The sequence below is a fragment of the Oncorhynchus clarkii genome, chromosome 8 (genome assembly GCF_045791955.1).
Source record: "Oncorhynchus clarkii lewisi isolate Uvic-CL-2024 chromosome 8, UVic_Ocla_1.0, whole genome shotgun sequence".
NCBI lineage: Eukaryota > Metazoa > Chordata > Actinopteri > Salmoniformes > Salmonidae > Oncorhynchus > Oncorhynchus clarkii.
Genome location: NC_092154.1, coordinates 36240659 through 36252113, shown reverse-complemented (window position 1 = coordinate 36252113; position 11455 = coordinate 36240659). Strand labels below are relative to the sequence as shown.

Below are 11455 nucleotides of genomic sequence, written 5' to 3'. Positions count from 1 at the left end.
AGACAAATGCCTCATCATGAAATGATACATGATACATAAAACATTGAAACGTTGTAAAACAATGCAAATGTTGTTTGCATGCTACGGAAGAAAGAGAACCAAAAGTCAACCATGACAATCCACCTTACAGCATTAAAAAAATCAAATAATTTATTTCTGTTTTCTTTTTCCACATTTAAATAAAAAGATATCGTTGGACACTTTCAGAAATAAAAAGAGGTGACAGGGGAAGAGGGAACAGAACTCAAATGCAAAAAAATAAAAATAATTCCCTTAGCACATCTTACAGATCAGAGGGGGCTGGTCACCCCACAACAACAAATGTTGCCCCCTTTTAGCTGGTCCTGCAGGGGCACAGTGTGTGGGGGTGCCTAGAATATATGCCCACTGAGCTAAGGTCAGTTTGCATCCCCCGTCCCTAATGGTGAAGGTTAGGATTTGGAAAGGGTAAGCTGATCCTAGATAGGTGTGCCTAAAGGGAAATTCTAGCAAGAGGAGCAGCTCAACTCCAGTCCCACGTGGCCTATCTTATCAACAGGCCAGTTGCTGCGGATAAAAACAGAGTGGAACATCCAATAAAAAAAAAACTTGACAACTCTCATCCAATGAGATGGGAGAGGAGTGGGTGGGCTCTGGGATGAAGGGTAGCTTGGCAACCGGTGGGACGCTGGTCCTCCAGGACCAGTTAAGGGGCCTTTGTGAAATCAACTTGATTTCTCTGGAGTGAAAACCATTTATTGATTTCATATAAAGCCATAAGGGATGGGAAGTTATCAGCTAGTCTGGAAGCGGCTGTTTCTTCTTTAGACCAAACCATTAGATGTACATTAAATAGATATACGAAGGACTATAGAAATGACCAATGACAGACTGCTGAGGAAGCCCTTCAACTGGAGTTCATTCAAGGAGGTGCAACATTCAGAACATTGCAGCTAGAAATGTAGTGAATAGAGCCGACACAATTCCCAATTCTACAAGACCGAGAATCAGATTGGTTCTAGACAAAACATTTATATATAAGCTTTCTGTAAAAAAGGGCACCCCCCTGAACAGACCTCTGGTGTTGATGGTCAAAGTGGAGCGGTCTGGTCTATCATGAAATGCTAGAATGCTCACGGTTCCTACTGGCACTGCCAGGGGTTAACAATGTTAAAAAAGTAGGGGGGAAATAAAAGACCCGTTCCATGAGAATGAGGAGCGGGGGTCGGACCAAATTAAAAATACCCATTTTATTTGAAAATAGGACAGGAGAGAGCCTCACACCTCTAGAATAAAACAGGATCAGAGTGATGTCAGAAAGAGTCCAGATTCTACACAGGGAGCCAAATGGAAGTCTTCCCAGTGAATGAAATAGAGTGCCATGGGAACAGTTCGAAGCAGTTTAACTCGGGAACGGTTAACCTAGCTCCCCATCTGTGCTTCTGGATCTCTAATAACGTCATCGCTGTTCAATATACACCGCTGGATCGGTCAAAATAAATGAGCAGAGAAAAAGAAACAGAAAACCCAGTCAATCAATCCCTCAAAAAACACAATTCACAAAAAGTTGCTCTCAAATGTCAAATCAATAGAGAACCAACACATCTGCAATGAAAAATGAAAAAAAAAATAATCTGATCCGTATTTTGTAACACACACAAGCTGATGTGTGGGTGGTTAGTCCGTCGGTTTACATCCGCTCCTACTTCCCATTCTGCAATCGTAGCCAGTTGAATAGCAGACCGGCCTATTTCGACAAAGACCTCAGGTAACAGTTCCTAACTGTTTGCATGTTTTTATACCAGATGTAAAAAAGCAGATGCAAACACTGAGTAAACCTGGCCCAAAATGACTTGTGCATGTCAATGTATACCATAGAACACATCATGGGTAGATACTAGATAGCTGCTCCCTCTTGGCCTTTGTGACAGCAATCACAGCTCAGCGGTACAGAACAGTAGTGTCTCTGCTAGGACATGATTCAGCTCTTCAGTTCTTACTGCTGCTCAGTACTATAGTTCCCGGGATCCATGTCTTCACTATACTGTAGAGGACTTAAATGGGAATGGGCGAAGTGGGAGTCTGAACAGAACCGATTCCATACCAATCTGTCAAAACACGCGTACCTCTTTCACACACACACATGCTCACTGCAGCAATAGCCAAACAAAGTGCATCTGACCTTTGTTCATTTACTCTGGGAAGAAAAAAAACAATGTATATATATTTATTTTTTTCAATTTTTTAAAGCAGCCACAAATGCATATTTTCTTCGCCATAATTCGAGTGGATAGAAAACACCTGGTGCGTTAGTCATTCCCAGGAGGACAGTGGAGATCTAAAATGTTACTGGGGAGTGATCTGCATCAGAGTAGGGTCCCTGGGAAGTGCACACAAGGCTCGGACAAAAAGGGAAAGTGAGCGAGTGTAAGAGCGTATAGTAAGGAATCTAAACAAACTCAGAAAGCAAATTGCTGATAGGAAAACTGATAACAATACTTCTGCCCTCTTTTACCAGAGGTGAACCAAAGATGAGCATACTCAAAACACACAGCGAAGCCAACAGGGGTCCAGCATTTTTAATATTACTATTCCAGCCTGACACTTTGCCATGCTGAAACAGGACTCGAGTGCTCTGGATGGGGTTCATTCAGACAGACAACTGTGACGAAGATAAATTGAAAGACAGAGTGGTACTTGGGAACGAGAGTCTACAAATGAGGAGGAATCTGAATGAACAAACTGCAATAATGGAATAGTTTCCCCTCCCACACCTACAACGACGCCTTTCTCAATAACTATTTTGAATTAAAACCGAATTCTCTCCTTCTAAAGGTTATTCAGCAGTGTTCCAGTGGCTGGAAGTGCATTTGGTGAAAATTTGCTTTGATCTGCAAAAAGGCCCAATCTCAAAATAGCCCCTCCTCCACTAAGCACTTCATATATGTCTAAAATGATTGAATAGGAATGATTAAAATGGTTATAGCCCCACCTTGCCCTCTGATAGGCCAGGAGGAATTTGCACCATACTGCTTACACCAGTCCAGTCCTTTCAGATCTACACGTGCCTAGGAGTTAGGACTATGGTTCTGTTTGGAACTGGGCAACGCTCAGTGTTAATCAACACACACTCATCCCGCCACTTGTGTTAAAAATGAATGCATGCATATCTTTACAGGCTCCAGCTCTTTGTCTGGGGGTGAAAACTGAACAGCGAGCAAAGCAATCGGCGTGATCATCTCACACCGTAGGGGGCAACAAAAACACAGACGGGGGGAGAAACGCACACCAACACGCATAACTCAGGATTCCCATCAAGCACTACACAACTTCACAAACACTCACACCCAGTCACACCAACCACATCCCTTACACGTGCATACAAGAAATAGCCTGAACACTCACTTTTCCAAATCCACTAGGCAAAACAAACACACACTATAGCTTTTCCAACCCCCTGTTGACTCATGAGATTAAAAAAGAAACGCAAAAAAAACCTTGACAAATATTTCTTGAGTCTGCCCCCCCCCCCACTTCCTTATTTTCACCCTCCATTTATTCTTTTTTTTCTCCACTTCTTCTTGCCTGCATTCTGGTGGATGACTCAACGTGATGAGTTGCCTTCCGGGGGTTTGTGGGTACTGACTTGACCTCATGCCTCACACACTGCTCCGTTGGGGGGGGGTCAAAGTTTAGAGGCTAAAGGTCACCAGACCACATTACACATCCCCTCCCCCCTCTCACAGGGTCATACAGCTAAGGCGGCAGGGGTCTCTTCATAAAAACATTTGGTGGGATTTCTGTCTGTCCTTTCAGTGCAGCCTTGACCAAAGAGCCATTATCCAAGATGTCGAGGATCAAAAAAGGAGGGGTGTATGTCTGATGGGGGTAGTGTGCGTGTGCCTATGTGTATGCATATGTATGTGAATATGCGTGCATGTGCATAAGGGTGCATGTGTGTGACTGAGACTGTGGAGTTGGTTCAGTAAGAGGGCAGCACCTGTCATCCTCCTCTCTCTAGCGGAGCCAGAGTTTGAGCCTCAGCGCGTCCACACCATTCAGATAATATCTGAAGAGCCTCTTGTCTCGGACAAAACCCAGGTTCTCATACAGCTTCAGAGCTGACTTGTTAGTGATCTCAGTCTCAAGAACCACCTGAGAGAGAGAGGAGAGAGAAGGAAATGGAGCTGGTCAGAGCTGAAGCAATACAAGCAGTGTTTGGATCATTTTGCTTTGTTTGTTTTTGTCATAAGAGAAACAACATTAACCATAAAAAAATGGGATGAGTCATTTTGTGTGAATTTTATAAGATGCACAAGTTATTTTTTTAATTCTATACATTGTATTCACTAGAGCTATGTTTTTTTCTATACTTGCGTCCCATCTGGTCTGGATATACAATATCAGGTTAAATGGGTCATCTAGTATTTCTAAATACATTTTTGGACTTTAAAATGAATGCATAGCTATAGTCAATGATTATTGAAGAAGAACTTAGAAATGCCTAATAAGCTTCGATAAACTCCCCCATCCCTCAGCTGTTCACGAAAAAAGTGGCAGGTGACTACTTTGCGGTGGTTTGAATCCAAGTTTGTGCCTTTAATCCATCAGTACCAATGCAGTCAGGGCCACTAACTGAGTGAAGGACCCAGATGGACAACAGGGCCCTTGGCACATCACCGTCAGACAACCAGTACCAATCTTCTTACCTCATCACAGTCCCCCTCTACCATGGCATAGATGGCCTTCTTCACTAGGTTAGTACCTGAAAAAACAGACAATTACTTAAGTGGGAATGCACATGTAGAAGTTTGCAGAGAGAAAATTGAATTGATAAAGCACTGAGATAAAAAAAATAATAAAAAATATATATATATTATTGCGAATTATTGTTAAGATGTGATAATCATCATGTGAAAACGACAAAGAGTGCGCCTGTTCTCACCAATGCTTTTCCTCCGGTGTTTGGAGTCCACAGCCAGCATGGCGATGTAGCCACGACGAAACATCTTCTTGTGCATGTCCAGCTTGCACACAATGCCCCCCACGCACTCCTGCTCCACCATGGCCTGGAAATTAACAAACATGTTTGTGCTGTGTCTAACCTAAAGTTTTTAAAGCTTTCTTTTGACCCAACAAAACCTATGCTTCTAGCCTATAAGCATCCAGAACACATCTACCCTGACCTCTAGGTTTGATTAGACGGCACATGGCACTTCCTCCTTCCTAGAGTTCACTGACGGCAGTAGACTGAGAAATCATGCTGAATATAAACGAGCATGGTTACAATGATGACAATGGCTAATTCCTCTACGGAGAGGGAGACAGATCAACAACACATTTCTGAATTTGTCGACCTAAAATGCTTTCTAATTAACCAAGAGTTCACCTCAAAACACCAAATTAAAACACATTAAACAAGACTAGAAAAAGTGAATGACTTGAAAGAACCATGAAACCAGTGTTTCACAGTCAGAAAGCATCAGAGGCTCCAACACTATTTATAAGGAGTCCCAAGGCTGTCAAATGGGATTTGTGTGTGTGTGTGTGTGTGTGTGTGTGTGTGTGTGTGTGTGTGTACATACATGCCACATCATGTTCAACTGTAGCTGTGTGACACACCTTGAGGTGATTAAATATAGTGCACGTTTACACTAGAAGTCACACCCGAACCAACCCTAGGCCTAACCCACCGGCCCTTTTAGTCCAACCTAAAAACAAACTCAAGTTTCACTGTCAGATAAAAACAACAAGGAGGAAAGAGGGTGGAAGGGCTACTCTTCTCAGTTAGCCTATATGACACTTGTCTGGATCCACCTAAAGAGAAGCCTACAACTTACCTGGAACTTTAGGAATGTTGAATGAGTAGGATTAGATTACAGACCGACAGGATAATAACACAATAGAAGCAGACGCAGTAACAATAGGCCTACATCAGAACTGTGCTATGGGACACTACTGGTCTGTTTATTTAGCTAATGTTGCCCAATCACACCTAAGTCAAGTCATGAAGGTGTTTTACTATAGATCAGGTGAATTCAACTCTTACCCTACGAGGTCCGGAGCCTGCTGGTTTTCTATTCAACCTGATCATGATTTGCACACACCTGGTGTTGCAGGTCTAAATCAGTGCCTGATTAGAAGGGAACAATGAAAAAAAAAATGCAGTGGTCCAGAGTTGAGTTTGAGGGCTATAAATAATGTCATGGCAGCAGCATACCACCCTGCATACCACTGCTGGCTTGCCTCTGAAGCTAAGCAGGGTTGGTCCCTGGATGGGAGACAAGATGCTGCTGGAAGTGGTGTTGGAGGGCCAGCATGGGGCACTCTTCCCTCTGGTCTAAGGAGATCCCAATGCCCACCGGGCAGTGAAGGGGACATTGCCCTGCAAAAGGTGCGGTCTTTCTGATGGGACGTTAAACAGGTGTTGTGACTCTCTGTGGTAATAAAAATTCCCATGGCACTTATCTTAAGAGCTCTTAACACCCACCCTGTGTCGTGTTTAAATTCCCAACCTGGCCGCATTCCTAATTGCAATTTATCACCTCTCCACCTGATAGCTGATGTATGGTGAGCATACGCACACAAAAGCGGTCACGGTGCATTACCCAGGTGGTTGCTGCACATTGGTGGTGGATGAGATGAGTTTCCCCCTTACTACATAAAGCGCTTTGAGTACCTCAGTTGCTACAAAAGTGCTGTATAAATCCAATCAATTACTATGTTATACTCACCAGAAAGCAGAGCTGCGGCCAGTTGTGGATGAAGTACCTATAGGTATAAATGGAATAGGGCTCAGATAAGTCCTTGGTGATCAACCTCATGATTCCTGGCATCTGTAACTCGGATTCGTATCGGACATAATGAATCCCCTGGCTCTCTTCCTCTCCTCGGCAAGGCGAACAGTTAAGATCCAGCCTCGCTAATTCTGACACCGGCGGCTGGTTTGGGGCGTCGGGTTCACTCTCTACTCCAGCCCGGGGCTCACCGGGGCCTTCGCAGTCTGGGGACTGCTGACTCGGTGGACGAGGGGCTTCCGTGGGGTCGCATTCCCCTTTCCTAACGTTACCACAGGGGCTGTCTCCCGTTACAGGGTGGCTTTGGATAGCCTCAGTTCTTGTGATAGTCAGCATACCGTTCATGCTATTGTTGTTCAAGTGTGGGTGGCTGCCTTTTGAACACGGACTGTGGTCCTCATGTTGGCAGCAATGGTCGCTATTGTTTTTGTCGCTCGGGTCGTCTCCAAAACTGCTGTTGTCACAGTACTCCGTGGACGTTCTCAGATTTTGGGGTCGATTTTCCGACGGACAGACCAAGCCGTTAATTTTCTGTTCTTGCAGGGCTTGCGTTTTGAGGTGTAGCGCAGCCGGGTTAGCATGGGATAGCATGTTTTTCTGTTTTTTCTTACTTGACCGTTTGTCCTCGCTGACCTGCTGCTCCTGTCTTGCCCCTGAGGCTACAGAGCCCTCCCGACCGCAGCCAGACTGCTCCCCTTGCCCAGGTTCGAAACTCCCATCCCCGGGGAAGGGAATAATTTCAGCCGGGGATGCTGGCAATGCGCTGCTAGGCCCAGTCGGCACTGCAGCCATCCCACTTCATCAAGGGGGCGATACACGTTTAAAAAAAACGCTAAATAAAGTTTCATCTACAAGATGAAAGGGTTTATAAACGAAGCCCACTTCCCTTATGCGATAATTGTGCAAATCCGAGGGTTTCAGAAACAATTTCTGTTTTACTTCCGACGCCTATAGTTGCTTTCTCCTCGGTTTCACCGCTGCCGGAAAGTACTGTCGCAGCAAATGCCATTGCAGCTGAAAGAGGGTGGTACTTTACGACAGTCATGGGAATCATGACTGTTAGTGCTATTTGGGATCCCTGGGACGTTCATGCCCTAAACCCTGAACGTAACCCTAACCATAACCATTTTAAATGTCAACTTTAATGGGGTAACGTCAGAAGACAGTGCTGCCTCAGGTAGAAGATGGTTGAAACTGAGGTTTTGTTTGAAACTGCTAGAGAGTCTGAAAAGATTTGGCATGTGTCCTCAGATCCTCAAAAGGTTCTACAGCTGCACCATCGAGAGCATCCTTGACCGGTTGCATCACTGCCTGGTATGGCAACTGCTCGGGGCTCCGACTGCAAGGCACTACAGAGTGTAGTGCGTATGGCCCAGTACATCACTGGAGCAAAGCTTCCTGCTAACCAGGACCTCTATACTAGGTGGTGTCAGAAGGCCCTAAAAATGGTCAAAGACTCCAGCCACCCTTGTCATAGACTGTTCTCTCTGCTACCACACGGCAAGCTGTACCTGAGTGCCATGTCTAGGACTTAAAGGTTTTTAACAGCTTCTACCCCCAAGCCATAAGACTCCTGAACAGCTAATCAAATGGCTACCCAGACTATTTGCATTGTCCCCCCACCCCCTCTTTTACACTGCTGCTACTATCTGGTTATTATCTATACATAGTCACTTTAACTGTACCTACATGTACATATTACTGAATTTACCTCGACTAACCTGTGCCCCAGCACATTGACTTTGTACAGGTCTCGCCTGTATATAGCCTCGCTACTGTTATTTTACTGCTGCTCTTTAATTATTTTTAATTTGTATTTTTACTTATCTATTTTTTAACACTTTTTTTAACTGCATTGTTGGTTAACAGCTTGTAAGTAAGCAATTCACTGTAAGGTCTACTACACCTGTTGTATTCGGTGCATGTGACAAATAGAATTGGATTTGATTTGAAGCTAATAGTACAGAAAGTGAGAATACGTGGGTTACAGTGGCGAATAAAAAGGGAAACAAGAGAAGCAAAGCTGTGGCGGAAAACAGGAAACCACTAGACTAATTTTTAGTCGGAGTGAGGATTTCGCATCAATGCTACTTGGGAAATCCGTTTAAGGTCTCGAGGAAAATCTGGAATGTGTTGGAAGAAAGTGTGTGTTACTACGACTTCCGCCAAAGTCGGTCCCTCTCCTTGTTCGGGCGGCGTTCGGCGGTCGACGTCACCAGCCTTCTAGCCATCGCGATCCACTTTTCATTTTCCATTTGTTTTGTCTTTGTCTGACACACCTGGTTTCAATTCCCCAATTACTTGTTCATTATTTAACCCTCTGTTCCCCCATGTCTGTTTGTGAGTAATTGTTTGTATGTAGTACGGTCCGTTAATGTGGGCTCTCGTTATTGTATCGCATTTGTACATTTTGAGTAAAGTATGTTTATTTACTCATATCTGCTGTCCTGCGCCTGACTCCTCTACACCAGCTACACACATACCGCATTACAGTGTGGAGTCGGTGAGAGTCACAAAAAGTGATTTAATTGTGTTTTTTTTGTGTGTCTACGGAGCACAAGAAGAGTGTTTTAAGACTTAAAAAGATATCGGAGTATAAATGTTTCCTGTGTGGATTTTCATAGCAGGGCGCCTGTCAAATGGGTTATTTATTGGGTGGCGCAAGAAATAAAGGCAGAGGATATAACTGAAGACATTGATTGAGTGGTTGGTGCACCTCGACGGACCTGTTTGGTGGATGGGAAAAAATAAACGAACTTCATCCATGCTACTGTTCTTTGATGAAGTCTCCCATTTTCATATAAAGTTAGAATTCATCAGATACGCTTTAAGAGCTTTTTCCCCTTCAGTGTCATAAATGTAAAATATTTGGTAATATGTCACGTGTGTGCAGAAGGGAAGGGAATCATATGCCAGATCTGTTATCATATGCCAGATCTGTTAGTGACCTGTTAGGGTGAAGGAGAATGAGAGTAAGGGGTGTCCATCTTGTCTCCTGTCTGGAGGCGGTGAGAAAATGGGAAGGAATGAGTGGCGGAGAAGAAACAATGGTAGTAGAGCCACCACGACCAGTGAAGGTTTCTCATCAACTGAGGGATAGTGAAATGCTACATGTTAAAAAGGTGGACTTTGTATTATTTATTGCAATGGTCGTAAACTGTACATCACAAGCGGAGAAGAAGTGTATACGAAAATTGGAATCATTGTCGGATTTCAGGCCATGTAAGAAATCCTGTTGGTGGACATTCCACCATCACAGGACCCGGAGCCTGTGTAGGGATGTATTGTGTAACGGACTGTGATTGAAGAAGTGGGATGGGTTTTGTTAGTTGAAGTGTTTCGTTTTGCATGATGTCGTTTCCCCCCTTTCCCACAATGTTTTTGTTGTTTCTTATTCAATACCCCGTCCAGATGGTGGCGGTGATGCACCGTTAACATTGGATGCCAAACGCCGTTAAACCCCATCGAAGAAGAAGGCAATGTCATAGTTGGGACGTCCGGACGATTGCCTGGACCAATTCATAACGGAGAGGAAGAGGTGAAGCGAGAGGATTCCGCCCAAAGTCTGGGCGGGTGAGAGAAGCAGACCAAGTGTTTTTTGTATGGAGGCCTATTATAGTGTCGAATTACGTGATGCTTATGTTTAGGCTGTTACAAATGTACTAACATAAGTGGATGCACGTGGCATTCCGGCAACTTTGAGAAAAACGACTTGTGCCTGTTGTTCACACGATTATCCGCCCTCTCATTGGCTACAATGGTAGACCTGATCTCGCCTACTCCCGCTTGCCTTCCATCTTTGAGGACATGTATTTCCGTTGTTAGGACGGTCACCTAACTATCTTGTCAATTTAATAGATCATCTTTGATCAAAATCAATGTGAGGTTTTCACAGCTCTCTCAAGCATCAGCGAGGATCGCACATTATTTTACATCAATGCATTATCTGGAATAACTGGAGCCCACTATTTTCGTCATAAAATACAATTCAAACCTCTGCAAAGCTTTGGAAGTTATTAGGTGGACTGGCTATTCCAAATAAATGACAAAATAACAAATGAAATAGTGACCAGATAAATAACCAATAATTTCGAGGTATTTTAATCAAGTCAAGTTCATGAACGTAGGCAGGCCTACTTCCAGAGCCCATATACTCTCTTGCCAGCAGAGGGTGCTACTGTTATGTGCGTTGAAATATGGTGCGATTGTCTAGTTTCTCGCAAAGTATTATGCAGTGCTATTGATGAAGTAATGTAAAGTGTGTGTGTAATGGAGAGACTGGTCTCGTTGGCCAGGTCTCCCTTGAAAAATACGTATTTTTACCTCAATTGGACGTCATGGATTTGATAAAGGTACAAAAATTAAAAATAAAACCGATATCTCTGCAAATACGTTAACCAGTATAACAACTGCTTGCAATATTATTTTCACCCTGCTTGCAATATTATTTTCACAGAGACATGTACAGAAAGTGATTGTATATGCATGCACACACTGCCTGACCCCTAATACTATACTGGGGAAACCCTTGGCAATGCTAGGCAGCAGACGGGGCACAGAGGGTAGGTAGTAAAGAGTAGGGGGTGGGGGGCAGCGATGCTGGAGGTTACAGGGCAGGGGGTACACACTCCAGCTGGAGCACGGTGAGGGGGTAGCAGTGCCCAACTGGGCATCAGAGG

The 11455-nt window shown here is 44.1% G+C and overlaps 1 protein-coding gene across 2 annotated transcripts; it reads right to left on the bottom strand.

Moving 5' to 3' along the window:
• Positions 1 to 127: 127 nt before the first annotated feature.
• On the bottom strand, positions 128 to 7768 carry LOC139415343 (N-alpha-acetyltransferase 30-like). 2 transcript variants are annotated; one of them, XM_071163413.1, is made up of 5 exons: positions 6714 to 7745; positions 4925 to 5048; positions 4689 to 4744; positions 3980 to 4134; positions 3534 to 3645 (listed from the first exon to the last, which is right to left on the bottom strand). In XM_071163413.1, the coding sequence occupies exons 1-4, from the start codon at positions 7566 to 7568 to the stop codon at positions 3997 to 3999; spliced, it is 1173 nt and encodes a 390-aa protein (XP_071019514.1). In that variant the 5' UTR covers positions 7569 to 7745; the 3' UTR covers positions 3534 to 3645; positions 3980 to 3996. The 2 variants fall into 2 exon arrangements, with proteins under 2 accessions (XP_071019513.1, XP_071019514.1); XM_071163412.1 differs by having other exon boundaries at positions 128 to 4134; positions 6714 to 7768.
• Between the last annotated feature and the right edge of the window lie 3687 nt (positions 7769 to 11455).